The following is a 27595-nucleotide window of genomic DNA, read 5'->3' as shown; positions in this document are numbered from 1 at the left end:
ACACCAAGTATTTGTGGGAAAAAAAGTGATGCATTACAACAAGATAATTAGATCCTATAGCCAAATAATAATTGTTGGTCATCTCCATGCAGAGATTAATGCTTTCAAAGTGTGCAAACTTAAGTGTGGACCATAGCTTCTGTGGGATGTGTAGATATGAATAGATTGTTCCATTACGCATAGCCACCTAACAATGTGTGGCCGTGTGATCTATATGAACACAATCTTAATGACAGTAATTCCTCAGGTCTCAAGAGGGCCTCACCCCCACTGCATGTCAGTGCGTGGGCCTTAAATATCTACAGTCTACCTTTCTCTGATTTTAAGCACACTGAACGTCACTTTTCATGAGATCATGTCTGAGTCTAGGATTTGAATATTCTTTCAAAAATAAAAAATAACTTCTGAGGGAGTTCTAAGGCGAATGAGTGAGAGTGAGGGTGTGTGCCTCAACGCGAAAGGTCAAGACAAGAAAACAATATTTTGTCCTAATGGAACTCAGTTAACAAGCAGAGTGGTGCCGTCCCTTACATCAGCCCACGTTTCAGCTGCTCTCATCCACACGTCACCTGTATAAAATTAATGCAAGCGAGAAAGAGAAACTAAAAGCACTTTGAAGCGGGTGAAGCCACTGGTATGAACAATCATTATCATTCAAATTAATAAATCAAATAGGAATTTGTGCAATATCATGACGTCATCATGTTGACTGACCTCTGTCAGCATCGCATATAGCATATAACTGACATCCAGTTTATGTTTTGACAGCAACCAAAGCAACAGTGAACAGTCTCTGCATGTAGATAACCAACAATGATTAGCTTGTGACCATGCTTTTTTAAAATGTATTTTTTTTTACCTAAAATGTCAACAGAGGGGCTTCAGACAGACACCTGAGGCTTAAGGAAGAAATAAGGTTTAGAATTTATCAGGTACACAAGTGTAACTGAAAAGAAAAACTAAATCAAAATTTGATCATGTACTATAACTTTCTACCTTGAACCCTTTCACTCATTTGAATATGGCATCAGCTCTGTGCCGTTCACTGCTGAATTCTGAAGTATTTCACTGCTTTTAACAGCAGAGATAAAAAGTAATTTGTACCGTCAATTGTGCCACATCTTCCTATGGGCCTTTTCTTACTGGACCTATTTTTACTTGGGTTTTATACAGCTGCAGTAGTAAATGATTCAATTTAGATTATTTGATTATTGAAGGTAAACTGCTGTTCACTCATTGTAGAGAGTCTCTGTTTGGACTCATCAAACATGCACAATGATAGTCAGGCATGCTAATAATCCTTTATCAAGATAATTGATGCATTACGTATAGGCAAAATGAACTGGAGCTTTACAATAATTCATTTAAAGGTGACATATCACGCTTTTTTCATCAATATATATTGGTCTAAGAGGTCCCCAAAACATGTCTTTAAAGTTTATGCTCAAAAAAACACTTTGAAATCAGATTTTGCAGCTACAGCTACGACATGTAGCTATGTAGCTATGCTAACTAGCGCTAGCACTTATCCATGATACATAAAAATCATCCACTAGATCTTCAAGTCTGCAGACGTGGGGAGTAAAACCGACCTTCGTGTTTATTAAGACAGCCTACAACTAGCATGCCTCCCTCCTAAGCTCCTTGTTAGCACACATTTGTGCAGGTAATGAAAAACGGGGGAGGGATTCAGTATTATTTTATACAGTCTATGGGCTGAACAAGCTCCGAGCTCTGACTCCGTGACAGACCGGATATTGTTGTTACATAACAAAAACACGGAAGTCTGAAACGGCTCGTTTCACACACATTTACAGAAAGGTGTAGAAATCAAAACAGGGGCAGAATGGATTTTTTTCATTCTCGGGGGGTTTGTAGACATGCCAGGGACACATATTTCAGGTAAAGAACCAGTAAAAAGTCAATTTTGCATAATATGTCACCTTTAAAGATAACAGCATCCTCTTCATGAGCTGCAGAGTTGACCTGAAGCTTCACTTGAGTTTGCAGGAAATATGTCTCTAAACTGCAAGAAATAAGAATGATCTTCAAGTTAAATAGAGAAAATATCAACACATAGTGTATCTGAGATTTGTCAGGTAACTCTGACTTTTACAGATTAAGTGCTATAAATCTTAGATATTCTCATAACATCTTCCACAATCTAGATTAAAGTGACACACATGATTATTTATTATTATTAAGTTATACCAGTTATATTTGTTGTTCTTTACTGTTAGTTGATATTTAGGATACAATACTTTACTAATGCAAACTAATTTTCTGAACTAACCACAACCTATACAAATATTACACTTCTAAAAATAATACATCTACAACTGATGCACATTCATCTTATACATCTACTGATGCACGACTCTAATGACCCTTCTGGATACACCTAGATCAGTCATTTGCAACATCTTGCAAGGATGTATTTATAGAGTTCTATTCGTGGTTTTTATTATTATTTTATTATTTTATCATCATTTTTATTATTTTTATCATTATTATCTAAACCATTGTTTTAACATGTATTTATTTATCTTATTTATTTATTGTGTTCACCTGATCTCGTTAACTCTACCTTATTTTTAACTTTTATTTCCACTCTTACTTATTTTATTAATTTTACTGTGTTGATTTTCTTTTCTTTTTTAAGTATTTCCTCTTTTTTCATGCCTTCTATAATTCTACCATTGGTGTTGTTTTCTCACTGTCTGTTACTCTGTGAAGCACTTTGGGCTACATGTTTCTATGTATGAAAGGTGCTATATAAATAAAGTTGAGTTGAGTTGAGTTGAGAGTGGTTCAACCTCATTGAATCACTCATCCAGTTTTTATTTATATTGCTACAAATCACGATAAAAGTTATCTAATGACTCTTGGAATACAAGACAGAAAAGTCAGTTTTGATCAAGCCATTGACAAAGCAAACAACTTGATAACTTAAATTTCAAGAAAAATAGGGGTAGCCAACAATAACCAAACAGATTTATAATTTACTCTCAAAATGGAATAAATTACACTCAATTTGCTTTTGAGACACAAAAAATGCAGCAGATACTTAGAATATATTTCTTTGATCCATTCTTTTGACTTTACCTCCGTGAGTGGTAGTGAATCCTGGAAACCACAGGCATTTTAGGTGTTGACGAATCCTAAGCAGCTCATCCAACCACAGTTGAGTCAACTAAAGAACAGCGGAAGGTCACAGATAGAAGGTCCTGTAGAAAACATGCAGAGACCTGCAATCATTTACGTGCAGTTACTAACATACTGATCAAACTCCTGATGTACAAGTTCTGTTCCTCTATACTGACATGTTCAATACGTAGAGAGATACAATTAGGTTGTTTGGCAATAAGGAGCTTATGTTAATTGCAGTTCTGTTACAAGCCTCACATCGGTGATATTTGCTGTCAGGTTAGGTGAGGTAAGTAGAAATTTGTTAATGACATTAACCCCGGATAACTCCGCTTAATTTGCTTGTTTATAAGACAGGTAAAGAGGATGCCACTTGAGATACGAAAGCTTAAGATTGAAGGGAATTACTTACTTGTTGTTGTTGTCGTCATTGATGATGTTCGTTTCCAGTGAGGTCAGTTCATCTGACTGATAACTATTGGGTTTATTGATGTAATTTAATAAACTTATTTAGTCTGGTACCATCTACAAGTATCGATAAAGATTGCCTTAAAAATTAAAGAGCAAGTATTTTCCTTTATGCAAGATCGGAATGTTCTTGTCAGAATTCATATAAGTTGGTAAGCACAGCCAACATTCAAAAATAGTAGATTACATAAGTGATATTATCTCAAAGAAGATGAACTTCCTTCTATAACAAGCACAGGATGTTAAACTGAGTTTAAGCAGGACATCATAAGCAGTATCTTTGTAGTGATTTCAAAAACACGGATATTTCACATTGCGCTGAGAATGTATTAAATCTGAAGTCTTTCACCTTTAGTGTCACTAAATGTGACTGAATGGAAGCTGTTTTAAAACACAAAATAAATAATTGCATACTGTACTTGTATATTCACTTGCTAGTGACAGTGCTGCTTTGGATTACCAGAGATTAGAAAATGGGATGAGTCTTTTTCACACATTACTGTACCAACTTATGTGACATTAAGCTTTTGTGACTTCACAACAAGGTGAACAAAGGTGACACACTGAGGTCAATCCAATCAGGATAATAACAACTTTACTTCCCCCATGTGGAGACAGATACTGGTGTTTTCTAAGGTTAGATTGTTGATTCAGCCATAGATATAACATGCTAACTTTCAACACAGTGGATCAAGGCACCAAGTGAAAGGCAAAAAGTAAAATCATTCACCGTCCTGATCAAATTATTGAGATTGTGGGGGAGAAAATGGCTGATGTGAGTATTAAAGCCCCTTGTCATGAAATTGTCAAGTCACATGATTGCCCTCTATTTGAAGGACTTCATTAAGACAGCCATTATCTATTATCTTCTACCCTTTAAATGGGTCTGTATTCAAAATAAGCAAAACAGTGCACGATGACGGACGAGTCTGTGGACACCTCTGTTTATGACTGAAACGGAGTTTCAACCACACTCATTGCTACAAGCTGAGATCCAGCACAAAGTCGTAAAAGGAAAGACGTCGATTTTTGAATGGGCTGTCACACATGGTATTGTCAAAAGAGGCCATATTTTACACAATTTAACACTCTTCTATATCAACCCTGGTCAACTGTAAAGGCTTTGGTTAGCATGTTTTGATGAAGCTGGTGTGAAGGAACTCAATCAGCCTGCACAGAGCCTCAGCTTAAAGTACAACTGAACACCTTTCAGAGGAATTATCAAAGCAATCACAAGCCAAGCCTTCATTCCTAGAGTCAGTGACTGATCTCACAAATGCTCTTTGGCTCTCTTTGATTCTCAAAAATCTAATGAAAAGCTTTCTGAGAAGAAGGTTATCCATTAGGAGTTGGGGGGCATGTGTCAAACTACATTATTATACCCATTGTTTGCATGTTCAGAATAAAGAAAAAAAATAGATGAAAAAATAAAAATAGGTTTTGAACTTGATTGTGATTATTCAATCTGTAATTCTTTTACCTAATCTATAATCCTTCAGACTTGGTAAGTGGAGCAAAAGACCAAGGCTTCTCTATCCGGTGAGACTAATTGCTCACCTCAGTTAACTTTTGTGCCTCCTCACACTACTGTAATCCAATTTTGGCATCTTGACCATAAGGTTAGTGGTTGGGTATAAAAACCACTCTGCACAATTCTTGGTCTCGTGTCCACCAACACGGTTTCTTGGGTTCTTTGAACGAAGAAGCTCAACAGAACAACCAAGTAGAGAAGATGGTGTGGGACGGAGGAATCGAGCCCAATGGCACAGAAGGAAAGAACTTCTACATCCCTATGTCCAACAGGACTGGGATTGTTAGAAATCCTTTTGAATATCCACAGTATTATATGGTAGATCCAATAATGTACAAGGTTCTGGCTTTCTACATGTTCTTTCTGATCTGCACTGGAACTCCCATCAACGGTCTGACATTGCTAGTAACCTTCCAGAACAAGAAGCTCCAGCAACCTCTCAACTACATCCTGGTGAACCTGGCAGTGGCTGGGCTCATCATGTGCGCTTTCGGTTTCACCATCACCATAACATCTGCCTTCAATGGATACTTCATTCTTGGACCAACTTTCTGTGCCATTGAGGGATTCATGGCTACACTTGGAGGTACGAAATCAGCTTTATTCTCTCCTGCTTCATGCTTAACTTAACTTAACTTAACTTTGTCTACTTCCTAACATTTCCTGGAAGTTTCCTGAGTACTTTTACCATAGAGCTGATATAACTGCAGGGAAGGCAATTCAGGAAACCTGACAATGACAAAGATTGGTTAGAAATCCAGCTCACTTCTTGAACAACTTAAAACGTAATTGTTCGAGCTCCTGTCTAAGATGCTTTTTCTATCTACAGGTGAAGTTGCTCTCTGGTCACTGGTAGTGCTGGCTGTTGAGAGATACATCGTTGTCTGCAAACCCATGGGAAGCTTTAAGTTCAGTGGGGCTCATGCAGGGGCTGGAGTTCTTTTCACTTGGATTATGGCCTTCTCATGCGCTGGACCCCCATTGTTTGGCTGGTCCAGGTGATTGTCATTTGTATTTGTCATTTAATTGAAAGAGATGTCAATGTAAATCCAAACAGTCAGTTATAACAACACTGAGAACCATTAATGATTTGCTATAACTGCTCTCCTTTTCTCTTCAAACAGGTACCTCCCTGAGGGCATGCAGTGCTCCTGTGGACCAGATTACTACACTCTAGCTCCAGGCTTCAACAATGAGTCATATGTCATCTACATGTTCGTGGTTCACTTCTTCGTCCCTGTGGCTGTAATTTCCTTCACATATGGAAGCCTTGTGCTAACTGTCAAAGCTGTAAGTAAAGCTCATCAAATGTATAACTCATTGCTTTGCCTCAAGGAATTTAACTCTTGAGAGTTATGCAAACCTGCCTGTGCCATGGATTCTCACTGAGTATTTGGTATTAAACATTTTAGGCTGCAGCTCAGCAGCAGGAGTCAGAATCAACCCAGAAGGCTGAGAGGGAAGTCACACGTATGTGCGTCCTGATGGTCTTTGGCTTCCTGGTAGCTTGGACACCATATGCTACTTTCAGCGGATGGATCTTCCTCAACAAGGGTGCATCCTTCACCGCTCTGACAGCAGCTATCCCTGCCTTCTTTGCCAAGAGTTCAGCATTGTACAACCCTGTTATCTATGTGCTGTTTAACAAACAGGTCAGTTTGGATAAATCCTCTTGCCTACTCTTTTGGTGTTTATATCCACAAGTGTGCAGTTTCCATTCTCATCATTTCAACATGCATTTCACTCTCTTTCAGTTCCGTAACTGCATGCTGAGCACTATTGGAATGGGTGGCATGGTGGAGGATGAGACCTCAGTTTCCACAAGCAAGACAGAAGTGTCTACTGCCTCTTAAACACAGAGACATTTTCCTATACATGGACATTTCCCTTTCTACTATCGACTTCTTTTTACTTTTTGATCTGGAATAACCTCAATGCGGAGTACTGGAGTAGTAATGAACAGCTCCAGGAAGGAACTCGTGTCATCTTTTTCCCAAAGGATACGAGAAAGCTTCATGTTTGCCTGAATTCAAAATCAATGCAAATAACGTTGTAGATGTATGTGAATGCTCACTTTGACTTCCCTCGCAGTGGGAGTCACAGTTGCCCCCAATATCTTTCAGCTATTTGGAAACACTGAATGTATGAAACATCCTTCATCAACAAATCTGTTACAAGCCCCAATGTTTCTTACATCAGAGGGAGCATGTTTTGTACTGATTTCCAAAATGAGCAACTATGTCAAACAATTTTTTTTGTCATTTGCTGTGTTGGTCATCATGGATTGTAAACATTGTATATATTATTAACATAGATAAATAAATGCATGCATGAAAATGTGGTGTCATGTTGGCTTCATTTTAGACAACTGAACATTATAATCTTCCGGCAAAAGTATAAGCTAAATTATTTATTTTCCTAAATTAATTATTTTTCTCACACAAACTAGTTTACCAAGTCTTACCTATGTTTGTTTTTATATGACTAAAACTTCTAGTCTTACCCTTGATATTAATGCATATAATTGATAAATCAGTCAAAATGCAGGATCCCAAGCATCATCCCTACTTAGCAAGTTAAGTCTTGGCCTGGACTGCATGGGACTTTGCATCCTGCCCATGGAGGGTCAGCACCCAGTGGTCCCTTTGTATCCTGTAAGGGGGGTTAACTAGCAATGATGCTGTCAAGACAAATAAGAGTGTGGTAAAGGGTAAATCAGGTGAATCCAATTACCAAGGCTAAGAGCAGGGATAAGAACTTCAGAGTGCCTCAAGTCATGTTTGACTTAAACACACTGGCACAAAAAAGTAAAGTGACGTGCATTATATATTAAGCACAGAAGCTTTGATGCCAACCAAACAGATAAAGAACAAACACACACACACCTTGTGTTTGAAGGAATTGACCTAGTAATGTTTAAAGAAGTAGATAACAAAGGTATAAAGTGTTGAATCCAAGGTGAGACTAGCACTTGTTCCTGTTTTATTTTGATTCAGTATCTACTGCTGAAATGGTGAGAGAGGAAGTGTGCACCAAAATCACTCAAATCAATAAAACACTTTGATGGTGCAACATCATGATTAATTGAAATGTTGCTGAATACATGTTCAATATTGCTCTTGCTTTCAGTTTGATGTGCGGAATAACTTAATGTGCACAACAGCATTCTTATCACAACCATGTACAATCACACTTTATGTCAGTTTGCATCACTTTTCATGATTACAGCCAATCTTCACAAAACTGACATTTTATCTGTCTGCTTAGCTTACTTCTGCTTTGAACCTTATATTTACGTTTCATTCTATTTTTGTACTGTAATTTTGGAGCTATCTTCAAATCTTCAAGTAAGTCTTTATTTTAAACTTACAAGTAAAATAATGTAGCGCGATGAGTACAAGTCAACATCAAAGTTTAATTTTGAAATACTTCATGTTGAACATTGTCCATAAACTCCTACATTTTCATTCAACTGAATGTGAAAGAAATAGTCTAACATCATTAATGATGCAGGAAGTATCAACTGTTTTTATGTGAACTGTTGTGTAGTACATAGTCCAGTACTGCCTACCACTGCCTTCCTTAAGCAGGGGTGTTTGTTACCAGGAGGGATCAGAATCAGTAATTACAGTCTAAATGACATCACCATCATGTGTCAGGCTGATCTCCCTAAATTGATACAGAAAGAACATCCTCTGCTGGGTTGTTAAATGTATGTGACCTGTGTTCAAAGCCAGCTTGTGTTAAGTCTTGATTTTAGTATTTGTGTTTTTCTTTAATATTTTTTATACAGCTTTCTTTATATTTTTTTTATTCTGTGATTTTGGAGTCAAGAGTCAGGTAAAGAGTTTGAATAACTCATTTGAAATCATCTTAGGTAAAGCAAGATGTCAGATTTAGGAAATAATCAAAGCATTTTTTTTATTTGTCTGTGTTTTATTTTATATTGTTTATTCATTTATTTTGGAAAGTGGGAAAGTGGGAGAGCTGAGAGCATAAACCCATTGAATGTGTTGATGGTGAATTTACATAATTGTTTGATTTGTCAGGTCAATGTGTTTTTATTTTATTATTTTGTGTTTATTTTGTTTCTTTCATGTCCCTTAGTGAGATAGTGCATGTGTCTTTGTGTTGATGAAGTGCATCTTGTTTATAATAAGAAATACAAAATAAAAAATAATAAAAAAAGACTTTTCTTGAAAAAGAGTGTTTCATCATGATAAACAGATTTTGATCTAAGTGGGGCCAGAAATATTAATGATATACTGATTGGATACCATGACAGCCAGTTGGTTAATCACACAGTACTCTTGTGTTCAGTAGTGTAGGTCCAATAAATCAATCCACGTGTAAGTCAAAGTAAAAGAAAAGATGAAAAAATGATTTCTAGAGAGGCACTGTTGTAGCTAAGTGGTTGGAGTGTGCATAGCAGACAGAGCCAACAGTCCTCAATGCAGCGACCTCAAAATCTATTCGGATTCCAGGCTCTCTGCAACTTCTCATCCCCCTAACAGTTCATGTTTCTCTTCCGCTCATTATTAAAGATAAAAATGGGCCAAAAAATGATAATAATAATTATGAATTTTTCCATTCAAACCTTTTATTTGTATATAAACTCTGCTTTTTTTCTAGTGTCATTGAATCTCAGGGGCTTTCCTCAATTCATGCTGAAAAAGATTTGAAGTTTAAGCTTAGCAAACATAATGCCATCTTGTGGTCTGTTATAGTCATTGCAGGTCTCTCAATAATGGCCTGAAGTACCAGTACCTCTCTGATTTGAATAGTTTCAGTGTAAAATATACAGAATTAAAGCCCATAGTGAAATAAAACTATCCATGCCTACTCTTGTTCAGGTGTTCTACATTAAATATGTATAGACATAATGTATAAATGATAAATAACCATGCTTTGTCACATATTTCTTTTATGTGCAGATATAGAACATGAATAAACTTGTTTGGTATTTGAATGCCGACTCCCTATGGCTCATGACTATTGGCTTCATGGCTGGTTTCTATCACAAATCATAGTTTTAATGTGATACAGTAAAGTTTATGTGAAAGACATTTTCATCATATTTGAAATCGGCTGATACATTTAGTAGGTCTACATTATTATGGAATAAGTATGTTTCTGTAATGTGCATCACTTTAGTTCTTAGTGAAACAGATCTCTTCTAATCTTACTGTGGAGAGCGTCCTGGCCAGCTGCATCACTGTGTGGTTTGGAAACTGCACAGCAGCAGAACAAAAGAGCCTCCAGCACACAGTTAGGACAGCTGAGAGGATCATAAGTATCTCTCTCCCCTCCATCCAGGTCATCTACAGGTCACATTATGAACACAGAGCCTCTGCACACAGACTGTTTGCCCTCCTACCATAAGGCAGGAGGCTTCGCAGCATACGGACCAAAACAACAAGGTTCTGCAACAGCTTTTTCCCCCATGCTGTGAGACTCCTAAACACGCTGCTCCCCTTCACATTCACCTCCACCTCAGACTGCTCTATTTATTCAATATATATTTATATTGCAACATTTGCACCCTGCACTACCTCACTTACTGTTCTATCTATTTATCTATTCCCTCCATTATCCATAAATAGTCTAGTTTAGTTGAACTCATATAGTCAGCCCTTTCTAGTCTGTCATCATGTTGTTGTTTCGTCTTGTTTTTATATTCTGTCTTTGTTGTCAGTGTATTGTGTTTCTGTCGTTTATTTGCACGACACGATGAATAATAAATAAACTAAACTAAACTAAACTAAACTAAACTAAACCGTATAAAAGCTGTATACAAGCTATCCAGATGAGTGACAATAAAGTTTGAGTTGAGTTATATACACCAATCATAAGCAGGGTGGTAATTCAGGCAGGCCACGTAGTGAAGCTTGGACCACAGTACATCAGCTGCTCTTAGTTTCATTAAGTTAATTAGTTTATTTGACAGTGATAATGCACACTGCTGATCCAGAATTAGCTAAAAAAAAAGCTAATTTGTATGTAGGCGGATCGCTAAACTCTGGGGGTCTCTAAATGCCTTCCCAAAGCCAAAAACATTTAAAATAGCATATTTTATCCATAATTATAATAAAATATAAACAATAGTGGTTAAATTTCAAATACAACCAGAACTCAGAACTCTGAGGTGACTAATCAAGATAAATCATGGCATCAGTGGCAGAAAGTTACTTTATAGTAGCACTGGAAACACAGCAGTATGTGCACAAGTAGTCTAATTTTCTACCGACCAGCTTAATTAAGTGTCTTAGGCATGTTTCTTCTTTGTTCAATTTTAGCCCTTTATGGATTGACCTACTAGTGTATTCCTAATGCAGTGAGGAACATTTAATCATCTTGAGGGACAGTGTAGGTCATGGGCTGAAAAGTTTGGGAACCCCTGTGATAGATGAGAAAAAAAATCTGAAAGAAGTGCACAAAGAATGCCAGCCCCTATCAGCTGACAGCTCTTCTGATTACATCTACACATTACTACTGGGAAGTAGCCAAACAGGCGTTCTAATGACACTGCTTTAGCCTGCCTTCTCAAGCTGGTGCCCTGCAAACTGCTTTGCAACTCAACTCCAACCCAGCACTTCCCTTTATACTGTGTCTGATTTTATCAGTGTCATATGTACTGTCATTAATGCCAGCTCTGTTCTGTACCAGGGGGGGATCTTTGCTGCTGCTGCTCTCCCTGCATTGGCTTTTCGTTAATAAACATGAAAGAGAGGTGAGGTGTGCTCTCCCCACCTCAGGCTTTGGCATTCCATGTAGGAACATGGAAGGGCAGGGAGCTCCCAGAACTGTGCCATATCACCAAATATAACGTGTTGTATGCTTATTGCAACTTATTAATTATTTTGACGAGAGCGGTCCTGACTGAAACATAGTTCATGTAGACTTTCTAATCTGTCAAGCTAAATTAATGTTTTTAAGCATGTTCAAAGATGTTCAAAGCTTCAAATGTGATCTGTCACCTAATATTTCATCTTCAATACCAGCCCGACACTTTGTTGTTCACTCAAATGTAGCTCTAGCGAAAGATCAAACAGGAAGACTATAAAAGCAATCACAGCAGTTGTTTAACTCTCCTCTCCCAATTCAATAGCTCACCCGCTTCAAGCCGCATGCTCCGGAGTTGTCATTGGTTAATCAGCGGCGGCTGTCATCCAATAGCTCAGTGGCAAGCCCTTATCGTCAGCCTATCAACTTTCTGCTGTCTTTTTAAATGTGTCTCTCTAGTTCCTTCTTGCATTGATGGTGCGCACCCCTCCACCTCCCCATCTCCACCTGGTCTCTGCAAGTCTTCAATTCCTAGAATTCATCAACCACCACCACCAGTGTCTGGACTCTAGGGGGATTTCTTCTGCTGCCAAATTCACACATCCTACACTCACAAAATTATCCCCATAGAGTCCTTATACCAAAGATTTCTGTCAAGTTTCATTATTCATTCAGTTGTAATAAATAACCTTTAATATTCAAATTGTGTCTCTCCTGATTGACATAACACAAGCTTTGGAGCTTAAGTACCATCAGCCCATCTCTACACTGAACTTACTTTTAGTACTGTATTCTCATTGTACTTTGTAATACTTGAAATAGAGTTGAAAGCATATGGATCTAGGGTATTTGCAGTGGTTTGTAGAAATGAAAGCATTAAAAACATATTCATTGGTGCATCAGTTAGGCTTGCGTGACCGCCATCAAAGCAAGAAGCTCAGGTTTAAACCTGACTTGGGACCCTTTGTCACATTTAATCCCCCACTAAGTGTGTCTGCTCATTATAAATATTGCTCTCATGGGTCTTTAAGAAATCTTATTAAAAATGTATTTTTGAGGATAAGCATAAGAGCTACATATTGGTATTGTTATAAGTTACACAATGTTTTTCTTTCCTCTTGGCAGTCTTACAAAAATAAATGATCTATTATTTGTTAGCACAGTTCATTCAGGTCTGTGGCTGCCTTAAAGATACAGGATCAAATTAAACAAGAATGCACAAATTCATTTTCAATGAGAACACAACAACCAAGATGTCTTTTCATGCATGCATTTAATATTTTTTCTACTCTTTTTGTTTATAAAATATGTACAGAATATCATGACAAAGATCAACAACAATGCTGACCTCTCCACGTCATAAATATACAACCACCCAACCATCATCCACTCACACATCCAAACAAACCATTGTACTCCTTACAAGAAAATGCTTCAGTCGTTCTTCAGAGATGTTCCTGTAGATTCTCTTTCTGCTGTTGCTTATATGATGTTGGGGATCAGTTTTTATAACACACAAATTGAAAGTGTGCAAGGTAAAACGCAGCCATCCGCATGTATTCCCATATTGATGTCCATTTTTTGCAGAAAAGATCATTAGCTTGTTTCCATTTGGTTATTTCCACTTGAAGATAGCCATCCACACTCAGGACGACACCAGCAAGGAGGAGGTCCGAAGATGTGAAGTTATAATCCTTAAGATACAGAGGAGACTTCTGTCTTGCTGGTAGATACTGAGGTCTCATCATCCACCATGCCACCCATGCCAATAGTGCTCAGCATGCAGTTACGGAACTGAAGGGGAAAAGATGGAGAGTTTTTAATTAGATATCAGGATTACACTCACACTTTCTCAACAGTTTGTCTGGGTTTTGCACCAGCTATAACACACTTGAAAGAACAACTTTTAAGTTGCTGTTTATGATGCTATTCCTGCATAATTATAACACCTACAGAAGAAACTTTAACTTAAATAAGGCATTAGGTTTTAACTATTCAAATCTTCAGACAAAATTGTAGCAACAAACTGACCTGTTTGTTGAACAGCACATAGATGATGGGGTTGAACAGTGCTGAGGACTTGGAGAAGAAGGCAGGGATAGCCATGGATGTAGCTGAGAAAGCAGCTCCCTTGTTGAAGAAGATCCATGCAGCAAAGCTAGCATATGGGGTCCAAGCCAGCAAGAAGCCACAGACCATCAGGATGCACATGCGGGTTACCTCCCTCTCAGCTTTCTGGGTAGATTCTGACTCCTGCTGCTGAGCTGCAGCCTGGTGTGTGTTGAAAAGAAGAGGCGGAGGAAGGTTAGCATGACATACACAAGTGAGTCTGTGAATTACAGATTTGGGGTTTGCAGAGAAGTCTTTCTATGTTGTGTTGCACAAAAGTATATTAAAGCTCCTGTGAGGAAATTCGGTCTGGTTATGAAACAATTTGACATGAATACTTGTGTCTCTGTATGTTCTTAAAAACCAAAAAAGACCATCAACAAGAAAAGTGACTATTTCCATAGAGTTAGTTTTATGTCTGAAACCAGTGGTGGTGGGGGGGGGGTAGCTGTCAGATCAAGTCATTAACTGCACACTGCTTATATAACTTTTTTCATTTGAACAATTGCAAGATTCTTGATAAATTATACATTTAACTGTGAAAGAGAACAGGATGAAGTTTTTGTTGAGAAACACTAATTACACATAAACAGGACAAAACCAGCTAAGACTGCTTCGACCACAGGGTGCGCCAAAATCGACGCAAACCAAAAGTTCCTCACAAAAGCATTAGATTGGAAAAATAAGTGTGATGCATTGAATAAAAATTAGTTGATACAAATGGGATATATATGTGCACACACTCTTTGTACCTACTTTTCTACAATGCCAAGCTTACATGCACTATAATAACAAAATCAATAAAAAGAATTGTGAAAGGAAAAAAAAAAGAAAAAAAAGGGGATATGATTTAAAAAATTATTATTGTAAAAGAGGATGCTAAGTCAAGGGACTTGTGGCAGACTGAGTAGATTCATCAGCAACAAGTTGCAGGTCTACAATAAATCATTGGTTTACACAGTGGGGAATTAAGAGTGAAAGAAATTATGTTTGTGAGAAAAATGACAACTGGTATCTTAGGGGAAAGTTTCACGATTTAAATGAACTTAATGACATTTATGCATAAGAATAAGGAATCACGACCATTCAAATACTGCACTAGTTTACATCTCACACTGAGACAAATGAAGCTGTAACATTATTTTGGAAAACTGACACTCATCAATGTTACAACTTAGCAACATAATGTTGTATATATATAATATTATAGATCATACCTCTATATAAGGCTGTTCTGTGTATTCAAAGCTACACCACAGCTCAGATAATATAAGAATATGTTATGTTATAGGATTGTTTAAGATGTGGTACCATCACGAATTATACTTACAGCTTTGACTGTCAGCACTAGGCTTCCGTAGGTGAAAAAGATTGTGCCAACTGGGACACAGAAGTGGCAGGTGAACATATACATGACATATGATTCGTTGTTGAAGCCTGGAGCCATAGTGTAGTAGTCAGGTCCACAGGAGCACTGCAGTCCCTCAGGGATGTACCTGTGTGAGAACAGCAAGGGTTGCATTTCAGTGCTGCATATTGAAGGATCTCTGGAAAGGAAAGCTGCAGCAGATTTTTTAGATTTTCATTAACGCACAAATGTTTTTTAATGTCACTATCTTATGTTACTTCAAAAGTCTCAATGTGGGAATAAGCCCTTTTCACCCTTTTAAGTGCATTTTAGAATAAAGCAACCTTTTAGCAATTGTTCTCCTGTCCATTTCATAATTTCTTGTTTTTATATATGTATATGAAATCTTCTGATTTATACCAAATGTAAAAGTATAAAAGAAGCAGCACTGAGACACTGCATACATCTCAGACTACTGGGCTGCAGTTTAAACCTTATGTGACAGTAGATCATTAGGTGATATCAACTGTCTTTCCAAACTTCACCCACAGCTACAGTTTGACACATGTGTACTGAAGGTGAACAAGATTGACTTCCACAGCCTTGTCATGGCTAAGCATGTACCTACAGTTTTAACCATGTTTAGCTATGTTTATGAAAACTAAGGTTACTCAAGCTAGATCTAACTAAAACTATATGTGTTACAACAGTGACTGGGACACTGCACAAGTCATGTTAAGATAATTTGCAGTGTTTCATTCATGTAGCTACAGTTTGTATATCTGTTTGCTTCTTTGTTTCTAAGAGGTGAAGTGGAGGTGCAGTCTTTGTTCAATAAGGGTAAGTAAAGAAAAACTCTGTCAGGACTGTCTAATTCTATTAGTATTAGCTGTGTTGCCTAGCCAGTTCGAGGCCACAGAGGCTCACTCAATCTTTTGAGTCAATCAATATCAATCAATATACTCCAAGAGCAGCGAGTCAAGCCCCCCTGCACCTGTGAGGTCCAGTGCTGCAGTGTTAAGAAGGAAAAGGTTCTACAGGAGGAGTGTGTTAGTTTTGGATGAGCTTGACCTTCAGCTGACTTTGATGTAATGTAACTAACAATATTTTTATGACCCAACCTAAAATGCAACTTCTCCACAGAGGTTAACACATGGTTTATGGGGTATTCTGACAGAAGGATGCAAGAAACAGATGTTTGATTTTTGAATTACCTGGACCAGCCGGCCAGAGGGGGGGCAGCACAAGACATAGCCATGATCCAGGTGAAAGCAACTCCAACTCCTGCATGAGTTCCAGAGAACTTGAAGCTTCCCATAGGTTTGCAGACAACAATGTATCTCTCAACAGCCAAGACCACCAAAGACCAGAGAGCAACCTGACCTTTGAAACAAGGAGGGGAAAGACACAAATACAGATTTTTATAACAGTAGTTGCAGTCTCAATTGTTACACATTTCAGAAGGTCTTGCAGTGGATATCTCAAGCTTTACTGTAAAAAAACAAACATATTCTCTATAAAATGCAGTCACATTGATTACAGTTCCCATGTCATACCTCCAAGGGTAGCCATGAATCCCTCAACAGCACAACCGATGGGTCCAAAAATGAAGTAGCCATTAAGAGCAGTGACGAAAGTGATGGTGAAGCCAAAGCAGACCATGATGAGTCCAGCCACAGCCAGGTTGACCAGAATGAAGTTCAGAGGTTGCCTGAGTTTCTTGTTCTGAGCTGTGACCATCAGTGTCAGGAAGTTGATGGGGAATCCAGTGCAGATGAGGAAGAACATGTAGAAGGCGAGCATCTTAAACATCCATGAGTCTCCCAGGTAGTACTGTTGGTATTCAAAAGGACTCCTCACAAGCCCCGTCCTGTTGTTCATGGGGATGTAGAAGTTCTTGCCTTCTGTGCCGTTCTCCATTTTCTCTGGATGGGTGGATCTACTGTGAGTAGTTTTCACAAGAACTGTTCAACCCCTTTGCTGCTGAGGAGGTCTAGATGGTAGCTTTATACTGGTCAAAAAGTGGATTACAGAAGGATTGAAATAAGTCTTTGAGGTAATCCTCTGTAATTCATCCTAACCCCGGATACTCATCAAGTTCAAGTAAGTAGTTATTAATGTTGGTTCTGCTTTGTCGCACAACCTCAGTTTTCCTAATTGACTTCCTCTGAACACATTGGACTAATGGACTTATCTAGCAAAATCACGAACTTTGCTCTTGCCAATCTCCTAGTCTGCCACTAAACAATTAGGTTGTTACTGTTATTTAGATTCAAAATTTGTTTCCCACACAACTGATGAGCTTTCATCAATTTGTATAGAAATGTATATAGATATATATGTATATCTACATATGTGTATTAATAAACATATATTTATATATACATAAAGAGAGAGACAGAGAGAGAGAAATAGAAAGGATATAAATAAATAATGAATACAATATGCAAAATTGATTGTTGTCTTAACCCTTGTAGCCTTTGTACCTGGATAAGTTATAAATACTAAATCCTGCTCACTGTAAACGCTTGACCATTCAAGTCCTAATCACCACCGACGACCCCTTCAGACTGCAGAGAATAATCACATCTCCTATTCAACACACTGAGTAAAATCTGTTTGATTTTGTTCTGCTGCACACTTTTTTCTGTGTTATTCCTTTACATCTGAAAATATTGTGGACCTGGGATCTGTTGAAATCTGTAACATGATGTATGATTTTTTCTTTTTCAAAGTTCTTCTCTGGTTCTGTTAAAATCAGTCTTCCCCCCCTTTTGGCTGCTAGTGTTGTAGACAACTGCAAGAAATTAAGTGGAACAAAGAGGGTTTGTGGATTTAAAAAAAAAAACACTATGAAAACCAATTTGTCATGTTTTTCTTTCCTTTTTATTATCATTACTATAATTGTTATAATAATCAAAATTATTGTTTTAACAACATCTATTGATCCTACTTATTTAGTCATCTATTTATTCTTTGTATTTATCTGATCCTTTTGACTTTAACTATTTTTTTAATTTGCTTTCTAACCATATTTATATATTTATATTTATTATTTTATTGCATTGATTTTATTTCATTTGTAAGTATCCAAAAACCCATCTCTGTTGTTCTCTGTCTCTCTGTTCTTTTGTGAAGCTCTTAGGGCTGCATGCTTGTATATATGAAAGGTGCTATATACATAAAGTTGAGTCGAGAGTTGTTGAATATGTTAAATATGATTTAAGCTGTTTATTATTTTACTTACTTTGGCTTTGAAATGTACCAACTGATTTCTTTTTCTTTCATTATGTAACATTTTGAGTGAAGAAGTACAAAGCTTCAAACATTTTCAACCATTGCACTGTTTGGTGTACGTTTCACTGTGCAACAATCCATCCATGACACCATTATCCCAAAAGATTATCAGCAGACTTCAATCTATCCCAGCTCAATGGACCAAGAGGATCAACCCACAAAGATTACAAATATGTCACAGGATGGTCAATGACATACATCAGCAAAGACCCACTGCAGGTAATGCAGAATTTGCCCCAACATTACATGTATTGAGTGTGGGAACAATCATACGAAAATGAAGATAGTTTTTTCCTACTTATGTTAATATCTTGTTTTTTAGTTTTGACGTTCAGTGTACTTTAAAGGTCCTTATGTGGATATACACTGCTGTTAAGCTTAAGCTATAGATTACTGTGCTGTGTGACATTTGTGCTATATAGAAATGACCTTCAATCATTTACATAACATGATGAAAGATCTTCTTTTCCGACCCCAAAACATTAGGTGTTTATAGTATAGTAAAAAAGGACTTGAGATGCTTCGAAATAAATGTTTCACAAAGGAAGTATCAGTGAAGTTACACAGTTGTGCTTAACACATTCAACCACATATTCTTGCACACTGCTTCTAACCTAATATCCATTAGGTTTTCCATACTGTGTGCCAATTTCTTTAGGTATTAAAGCAACCTTACATCAAAATTATTTATTAGTATGCTGATAACTGTGCCCTTTTTTTCTATATTTCACTGGTATGGAAGTCTTTGTTTACAAAACAAATGGAAATAAATCACGCACCAACCTCCAGTTATAAAAAAAAATGAGGCCGCTGCTTCTTAAAACCTAAGTTCCTTGAGTGTCTATAGAGGCTGGCACTTAAAACCAAGGAAAGCCCATAAAAGGTCATATAACAATGTCTATACCAGCGCTTTGTGTGAAAGGATTGAAATGAACACGTTTATTGAACCAGCTCATATTAATGTGAACGTTGAACTAAACAACTAGATTTTCAGCTCATGAATGGGGACACGAGCATAGTTCACTATGGAGACAGTGAGCGACCACTCACATTCTAGAAGGATCTGAGAGGTATCGAGTATTGCTGAGAGTTACCCAGTGCTTAGTTGTATGGGGCGCCATTTGTAAAGTTGTGCTCACCGAAAATAACAGCAACATTTCTCCCCATTTAGCTCCATAAGTCATAAAAATGTAGAGGGAATTTTAAAAATATCACTTTTTTATCACATTTAGAGGAATATTTGTGATCTTCTTCATATTTAATTCTGTTCTGAAAAAATATAGTTAAAATTATTGTCAAATCCAAATGCTATATATAAATCTAAATGTTAAATATAAATCTAAATGTTAAGTATAAATCTAAATGTTAAATATAAATATAAATGTTAAATACAAATCTAAGTACTAAATATAAATTTTGCTCTGCGATCCAAAATATTTAGCTGATATGCAAATTCAAACTGGCGCCTAGCAGAAATACCAAAATAAAAGCTTCATAAAATGATACAGACTTAGCAATAGCAACTTAGCTTGTCCATACCAGTACTGCCGCTGAACGTTGTGAAATCTCTTACCGGCATCTAAAACTGCCTTTCAAACATTTAAATGCGGGCACTCCAGAAAGTAACCCGTAGGAGTCAGTACTGACCGACTATGGTTAGGATATCTGTATCACTTTATGAAGCTCTTAAAGGTGCGCAATACAAATTCACACTGCCGCCTAGCGGAAGTACCAAAATAAAAGCATCATAAAGTGATACAGATATCCCAACCATAGTCTGACAGTACTGACTCCTACGAGTTATAGGCATTCTGCCCGCCTAAAAATGCTGGATAGGCAGTTTTGGAGGCCCTTTAACCATCAAGCCATTTAACATTTATATTTATATTTAACATTTAGATTTAACATTTAGATTTAGATTTAGCATTTGGATTTAACAATGATTTTAACTATATTTTTCACAACAAAATTAAATGTGAAGATCACAAATTTTCCTCTAAATGTGATAAAAAAAGTGACATTTTTAAAATTCCCTCTACATTTTTATCACTTATGGAGCTAAATGGGGAGAAATGTTGCTGTTATTTTCGGTGAGCACAACTTTACAAATGGCGCCCCATATAGTCGTACAGCAGACCAAGTCTGACTAACAGCACTTAGCAAGCACATAGCTTATGCTGCTGCTAGCAATTCAGATGTAGTTAACAGAGTTTTATGACCAAATTAGGATGGATTCCAATGGGCTAAGATCTTTTGTTATTTTACAGTGGTATAGCTTTTTGAGAATGGAGAATAATTCACTTTTTGTTTGTTTGCTTGTTCAGTGTTCCTTTACCCTTCACCCTTTTTATTTATGGGGATAGTAAAACCATCTGACCCACACTATCTTATACAAAGCAGATTTTACCTATGTGTTTGAGTGTTAAAGTCAGAGCCTTTATTATTTATTCAGCCAACAAATTAGAGTCATATGTGTGTACCTTTTCAAGCCGAGTTTTCCCTCACGTTTAAGTGGGATGTTCTTGGCTTTTAAACTCATAATATATGTTCATGTCTCTATAGTAGAATACAGTAATTTATTTAGTTAAAGCTAGGGTTGGTAGTCATGGAAAACTAGCATGAATTTGAATGTAGCATTTCCTCAGGACTACGTCTAACCCCTCCCCCCCTCCCCAAAACGACGCCCCCACTCCTATGCACGAGCGCCACTGATTCACAACCATATGATCATGACTGATTCAAAACCGGTCCTCACCAAAACATTATCATAGTGAAAGTTAAAAACACAAACAAACATGGCTATTGTTAGTACTCACATCTGTCATGCTAGCATTATCCAGTTGTACTGGTGACACGATATCAGGAGAAAAGTTATAATACATATAATACTGTAACAGCTCTACTGTTTGTCAAAAGTGTTCAGTGTAGATGTTCTTAATTCCTACAGTGTTGACAGTTAGTGAAGGCATCAGGAGAGGTGTAGACAAGAGTGTGCGAGCGGGAGAGGAGAGAAACAAGCAGGAGAAGTTTTTCATTCATTCAAACATTGACTGTTGCTTTGTTGGTTGTCGTGATCACATCCGAAAGTGACCGATTATTAAAACTCAACGTGTTCACGAAACGGCTCGTCAAACGGCTTGTCATCCCTTACATGATGCATTGACTGTTAATTTGTTAGTCCAATATCTTCATCTTGGACTGTTTATGTACATCATTTAGCCTCTCAGAGACCTCCAGATTTGATTCAACTGTGGTTCATCAAAAACACAAAGAAATAGTTTTGGATGCATGCATTTATTGACCTACATTTACAGTGTCATAAGCATTTATAAAATATATGTACAATAGGCCAAGAAAATAAATTCTGGCCCTCACAAAAATAAAGTTTCAAAATCACAGCATAAAAGAAGTGCCGGTCCTGGCACTCACAGAGCCAACTCCATTGATTGCAAAACACCTAGTCGCAGTGAGAGAGAAAACTTCCTTGCATATGATGCAAGCCTTACTGTACACTGTGTCAGATCTTGCTGTAGAGTTTTTTCTAAGACCCTATTGTATGAAACCAAATGATACCACCATCTGTATATACTTGTCAATAGTCCATTTGAAAAATCCCTCTAGAGCTGTTGAGAGTTGTCTGTGTTTAAGAGGTAGTAGACACTTCTGTCTTGCTGGTGGACATTGAGGACTCATCCTCCACCATGCCACCCATTCCAATAGTGCTCAGCATGCAGTTACGGAACTGAAAGGAAAATACATTTTATGATTAGAAAGTGAGGTATTATGGGACATTGACCATAAAAAACTAGTTTTTGACATTCAAAGATGAAAGGAGCAGCAGTACATTCAAAGTTGGTTTAACTGTCTGGATCAATCATACTAGAATAGCCTCTTCTTGGAAACGTGTTAACTCCAAAAGAAATAACAGCTAACACTCTGTTCACTATATTTGTCTTGGAGGAACACACTAAGTGTCTAAAGGTACATGCTCAGAAACATACTGAACATAGCAAAATGAATGAATACAGGCAGAGAGAAGGGTCTCTACATACACAGACACATTATGCTTTTCTAATGGGTCATAGGTTATATAAGTCTGAGTTGTTGTTACTGTTGCAGTAGGATCTAATAACAGTGACTTACTGCTTCTAAATACTAAAGGGATTTAAACTGAAGGGTGTCCAGATTGGTTTTACCATACCTGTTTGTTCATCACTACATAGATGATAGGGTTGAAAATTGCTGAGGACTTGGAGAAGAAGGCAGGGATAGCCATGGATGTAGCTGAGAAAGCAGCTCCCTTGTTGAAGAAGATCCATGCAGCAAAGCTAGCATATGGGGTCCAGGCAAGCAAGAAGCCACAGACCATCAGGATGCACATGCGTGTCACCTCCTTCTCAGCTTTCTGGGTGGATGCTGAGTCCTGCTGCTGAGCTGCAGCCTGAAATTAAGGGAAAAATCAGTAACTGTTTTCATTGCACACTTCTCGACCATTGATGATCTCTTATTTTGAAAAAGTGTGTAGAATACTCTCGAGACATGAAAGTATTCTACTTAGATGAAAATGAGTTGCATACCGCCTTCACTGTGCACACAAGGTTTCCGTAAGTGAAGAAGATGGTGAAGACAGGAACACAGAAATGGCAGGTGAACATATACATGACAAAGGATTCATTGTTGTATCCTGGGGCCAGAGTGTAGTAGTCAGGTCCACAGGAAACCTGGATACCCTCAGGAATGTACCTGGTAGCACAGACATTGAACGGTTAGATACATGTTAAAACCTTTCTTCAGAAAAAAAAAAAAGTGTATTTCATTGCAATTGTTAAACTAAGTATGATATTTGGTGCTATCCTGGTATGTCAAAGGTGGGGTTTCATGAAACATTGTTGTTAGAATGGTAGCAATGCCAAAATCCGAGTCCATTTTACAACCTGAGAATGTGTATATGTGATACTATTTGATGGTTATGTTTAAAGATAACATTTGCAGATGCAGTCAGCTGTGAGTGGCCCATTACTAACTGTCTAACGTCAGAGTTATTGTGTTAAAATAAATGAATCTAGGGTTTAGTGCATGTTCCTTTTAAAGAGGATAATCACCTCAAAGAGAGGCAGCCAATCCTGACACTAACTACAAGGGGCTACAAGATACTGCCATATGCTGAGATTGCATGACTGCACAAGCTTAATTATTAATGGCTCAAGAGTACTTAAAAGTAACAGACCTGGCAACACATAATGCCAGATCTGCTTTTGGGACACATCAACTGTTTCAAATTAAAGCTGGCACTCATAAGCAGTATACTGGTGCATTAAGGCTGTAGTAAAATTCTAAGTCGATGTAGATGATAGTTTTTGGCTGGTTATTGAAAAGATTCTAATGAGTACAGATGTCTCCATATGGCCTACAAAAGCCAACAAGATCATCAGCATAAAGGTATTCATTGGAAGTGATTAACAGCCAGCTGTGGAGAACGCCTTCACATTTACAGAGCAAGATCAGCAAAGAGATACAAGGTACCACTTTGTCCACAGGGGCAACAAAATCAACACAAACCGAAGTTTACAGAAACTTTAACTATGCTGGTTATAACATCGTAGTTAAGTTTCCTTGGGTGGGGATTCACAAACAGTTGAATGAAACTTTAATTTACAGCTACCTAAGGTTTTTATGGATATTTTTTCTTATATATTCTTCATCTTATGACACTCTTTTGCTACTTTCTTGGATTTGGGCATAACTTTTTCCAGTCACATTAGCCAGACAGGTTTCAAACCAATCTCCAACTAAACCTGATAAACTGGTAAACATTTTATTTTTCTCTATGGAGAGGAAAAACTGTATCTGCTTGTGTAAGCCAAAGTTATAGCAGGAAACAGTGCTGCAAAACTTTTATGTAAGTTTTTGAAATGTAATGAGTGTAAAAACATTTGCCATGGCTTCTTTTCTTATCTAGAAGTTTATGTAATAAAGTTGAGCTGGGTGACTATGATGATGTGTCTGCTTTAGCAATGTGCCTAACATCTCCACATGTGTCATGCTAAGGAATTAGGTTCAAGAGCAGGAATAAAGAGTGTAGTGTGTAGTCTGGTGTTGTGAGTGCCCCGATAAAGGAGTTCTCCATCCCCTGGTACTGCTGATGTGGACGGATCATGTGATCCAGTTTAATTAGTCCATTACCTTGACCATCCAACAAGAGGAGGGATAGCACAGGAGGCAGCCATGATCCAGGTGAACGCGCAACCTGTTCCAGCATGGGTGGCTGTGAATTTGAAGCTACCCATAGGTTTGCAGACCACAATGTATCTCTCAACAGCCAAGACCACCAGAGACCAGAGAGCGACCTGACCTTTGAGGCAAGGAGGGGAAAGACAAAAAATGTCAGCCAGAACCAAAAGTGACCACAGTGATATTTGACCCGTTGACTTCATCTTTGAAGTCTTACAGCTTTGAAAAATCTAATAACACAATATGTGTGATCATTCACAAGAGTTGAGGAACTAGACGAGCCATTGAAAATGAATGTAATCTGTAAATAAGCATACATTTTTCTAGAGTTTACCTCCAAGGGTTGACATGAATCCTTCAATAGCACAGCCCATAGTTCCCAAGGAGAAATATCCATTGATTGCAGAGTAAAAGCATACTGTGAATCCAAAGATCACCATGATCAGTCCAGCCACTGCCAAGTTGACCAGGATGAAGTTGAGAGGCTGCCGAAGTTTCTTGTTCTGAGCTGTGACCATCAGTGTCAGGAAGTTGATGGGGAAACCCATGCAGATGAGGAGGAACATGTAGAAAGCAAGGAATTTGAACATCCATGGATCCGCCAAGTAATACTGTGTATAATAAAAAGGACTCCTCACAAGCCCCGTCCTGTTGTTCATAGGAACATAGAAGTCTTTGCCTTCCGTACCGTTCTCCATCTTAGCTAGTTAGGATTGGGTTGGGTTGGGTTGAGTGGATTAAGTGTAGAGCAATGCTGATGCAGCCGAGGATCTGCTCTATAACTTGCTTCATGTGAAACAGCAGCTATGGTTATATAGCCCCTGGGGGCAGACCGGCGATGGATCAAGAAGATAAGCAGAGAGGATCTGCATGAGAATTCAGCGAATAATCTGTTCCGAGTGTAATCACCTTGTGTGGGATTTTAAGACGTGTTCCATTACTGATGTTACAGAATCACACAGGTTACTTAACATTTAACAGCGATACATTTCATTCTGTCCCTTTTGTAGAAATGTTCTAGTTTTCAAATGCACACTTCTGTTCCCAATAATATGGCAAGAAAAGGACATGACATTTACTTATTGAAACATATATGGTTTCCTCAGAGGAACTGCAGCAAAATAGGTTCATGCATAACATAATTGAATAATACATTTAACAAATTATGTTATGCCGTTAAACATGATTAAAGGATGCCTCTGACTGAAACATGTAATTTAATTAGCAGTCTGGCATCAAATAACAAATTACTAACAGGATTTCAGAGGGCAGGTCAGGGTGCATATTAAGACAGCACTAAGCCCAGACAGCGTTCCTGTAGCAGGAGAATAGATAGATAGATAGATAGATAGATAGATAGATAGATAGATAGATAGATAGATAGATAGATAGATAGATAGATAGATAGATAGATAGATAGATAGATAGATAGATAGATAGATATCTCACAGCTGATATTCTTACGCGTGAACACATTAGACATTTGAACAAACACACAGACCCCACACAACCCTGTTTTCATGGAATTTGCTTAATGTAGCAGATGCTCTTCTTTCAGTGATTACCAAGAAACAGGGTCACAGATGGGGGTGACATATTTAAACATGCTCCTCTCTAGCCTGATCCGTCATGCTGAGACACAACCTTTTTATCCCTTCTGATCAAAAAGGTCAAGACTTCTGAAATTGGTGTCAAAAAAGGGAAAGTACAGGGTCAGTCAGACACACGCATTTCATATTTAAAGGGAGGTTTTAATTCCCTTTCAGAGCTGTGCATTATCTGCATATTGTCAAACCTTCAGTTACTGTCCTGCTGGTTCATTTATAATAAACACAATCATTGCAGAGTAATGTTCATAATACACAATATGTGCTTATCTCAGAAGACCATTCATAACATATGATTGCTGAATCAGTGTCCAAGCACAAAAAATAAGCTAAAAAATGTGGTTGTAAACTTTTAAGTAAAAATGTTAAGGATTTTATTGATGTAATTCTTGACCTGGTTAAAACAAAGAAGACCTTGAAAGACCTCACATTCAGTTTGGATTGTAGTAGCATATTACATGTGTAGACTATGTCCCTTATGCCTCTCAAAAATTGTGATCAAAATTGGCATGTCACACAAAATAAAAAATAAAACAAAAAAGGCTTTGCTTGATTTTGCAAGACAACAAAAAGCAGTAGCTATGGGGTCAAAGTAAGTCATTCAAGTCTGCTATAAGAGTCAGTGGGGGAAGAGGGGGTTGGGTAGCTCTTAAGGCTGATTTATACTTCTGCGTCGAATCGACGGCGTAGCCTACGCCGTAGGTCCGCATAGCTCCCGTACCTACGCAGAGGCCTACGCACGTAGCTGACGTGCACCTCCTCCAAAATGTAACTACGCGTCGAGCCGACGCGGACCGCAAGCTCTGTGATTGGTCCGCTCGACGGCTTTGTCTTTCCCGCATTCACAGCACTTCCGGGATCCCGGACATCGGCCAACCATCAACCGTGTATTTCATCTCCTCCTCTCTATTCTTCATGTGATCATGTCTGTATGATAAACAGCAACATGTATCAGCTGTAGATTAACAGAACACGCTCTGAATCTATGTGGAAAAGTAAACAGAGATCATAGCAGGACCGGAAGCAGGTGACCGGGTATCAGAGAGACCACACTGCCCTCAAGCGTTTCGGAGG

General features: G+C 37.9%; 3 protein-coding genes across 3 annotated transcripts; 1 reads left to right on the top strand and 2 right to left on the bottom strand.

The window, feature by feature from the left end:
• The first annotated feature begins 5328 nt into the window (after positions 1–5328).
• Positions 5329–7464, top strand: LOC117810401 (green-sensitive opsin-like). Its single transcript, XM_034680233.1, has 5 exons — positions 5329–5732; positions 5976–6144; positions 6271–6436; positions 6559–6798; positions 6901–7464. The coding sequence occupies exons 1-5, from the start codon at positions 5348–5350 to the stop codon at positions 6997–6999; spliced, it is 1059 nt and encodes a 352-aa protein (XP_034536124.1). The 5' UTR covers positions 5329–5347; the 3' UTR covers positions 7000–7464.
• A 5740-nt stretch (positions 7465–13204) lies between these two features.
• On the bottom strand, positions 13205–17457 carry LOC117810422 (green-sensitive opsin-like). Its single transcript, XM_034680261.1, has 5 exons — positions 16943–17457; positions 16601–16769; positions 15369–15534; positions 13961–14200; positions 13205–13723 (listed from the first exon to the last, which is right to left on the bottom strand). The coding sequence occupies exons 1-5, from the start codon at positions 17304–17306 to the stop codon at positions 13625–13627; spliced, it is 1038 nt and encodes a 345-aa protein (XP_034536152.1). The 5' UTR covers positions 17307–17457; the 3' UTR covers positions 13205–13624.
• Positions 17458–21972: 4515 nt separating this feature from the next.
• LOC117812353 (green-sensitive opsin) lies at positions 21973–25737 on the bottom strand. Its single transcript, XM_034683057.1, has 5 exons — positions 25249–25737; positions 24867–25035; positions 23261–23426; positions 22885–23124; positions 21973–22425 (listed from the first exon to the last, which is right to left on the bottom strand). The coding sequence occupies exons 1-5, from the start codon at positions 25610–25612 to the stop codon at positions 22327–22329; spliced, it is 1038 nt and encodes a 345-aa protein (XP_034538948.1). The 5' UTR covers positions 25613–25737; the 3' UTR covers positions 21973–22326.
• Between the last annotated feature and the right edge of the window lie 1858 nt (positions 25738–27595).

The sequence above is a fragment of the Notolabrus celidotus genome, chromosome 1, assembly GCF_009762535.1.
Source record: "Notolabrus celidotus isolate fNotCel1 chromosome 1, fNotCel1.pri, whole genome shotgun sequence".
Lineage (NCBI taxonomy): Eukaryota > Metazoa > Chordata > Actinopteri > Labriformes > Labridae > Notolabrus > Notolabrus celidotus.
Note: the sequence above shows the minus strand (reverse complement) of the source record. Positions and strands in the feature narration are given on the sequence as shown.

Coding starts and splice junctions, on each gene's coding strand:
- LOC117810401 (XM_034680233.1), top strand. CDS start 5,348: ATGGTGTGGGACGGAGGAATCGAGCCCAATGGCACAGAAGGAAAGAAC. Junction 6,145..6,270: donor CCATTGTTTGGCTGGTCCAG/GTGATTGTCATT, acceptor CTCTTCAAACAG/GTACCTCCCTGAGGGCATGC. Junction 6,799..6,900: donor ATGTGCTGTTTAACAAACAG/GTCAGTTTGGAT, acceptor ACTCTCTTTCAG/TTCCGTAACTGCATGCTGAG.
- LOC117810422 (XM_034680261.1), bottom strand. CDS start 17,306: ATGGAGAACGGCACAGAAGGCAAGAACTTCTACATCCCCATGAACAAC. Junction 15,535..16,600: donor CCTCTGGCCGGCTGGTCCAG/GTAATTCAAAAA, acceptor GTTCTCACACAG/GTACATCCCTGAGGGACTGC. Junction 14,201..15,368: donor TAGTGCTGACAGTCAAAGCT/GTAAGTATAATT, acceptor AACACACACCAG/GCTGCAGCTCAGCAGCAGGA.
- LOC117812353 (XM_034683057.1), bottom strand. CDS start 25,612: ATGGAGAACGGTACGGAAGGCAAAGACTTCTATGTTCCTATGAACAAC. Junction 23,427..24,866: donor CCTCTTGTTGGATGGTCAAG/GTAATGGACTAA, acceptor CTGTGCTACCAG/GTACATTCCTGAGGGTATCC. Junction 23,125..23,260: donor TTGTGTGCACAGTGAAGGCG/GTATGCAACTCA, acceptor CCTTAATTTCAG/GCTGCAGCTCAGCAGCAGGA.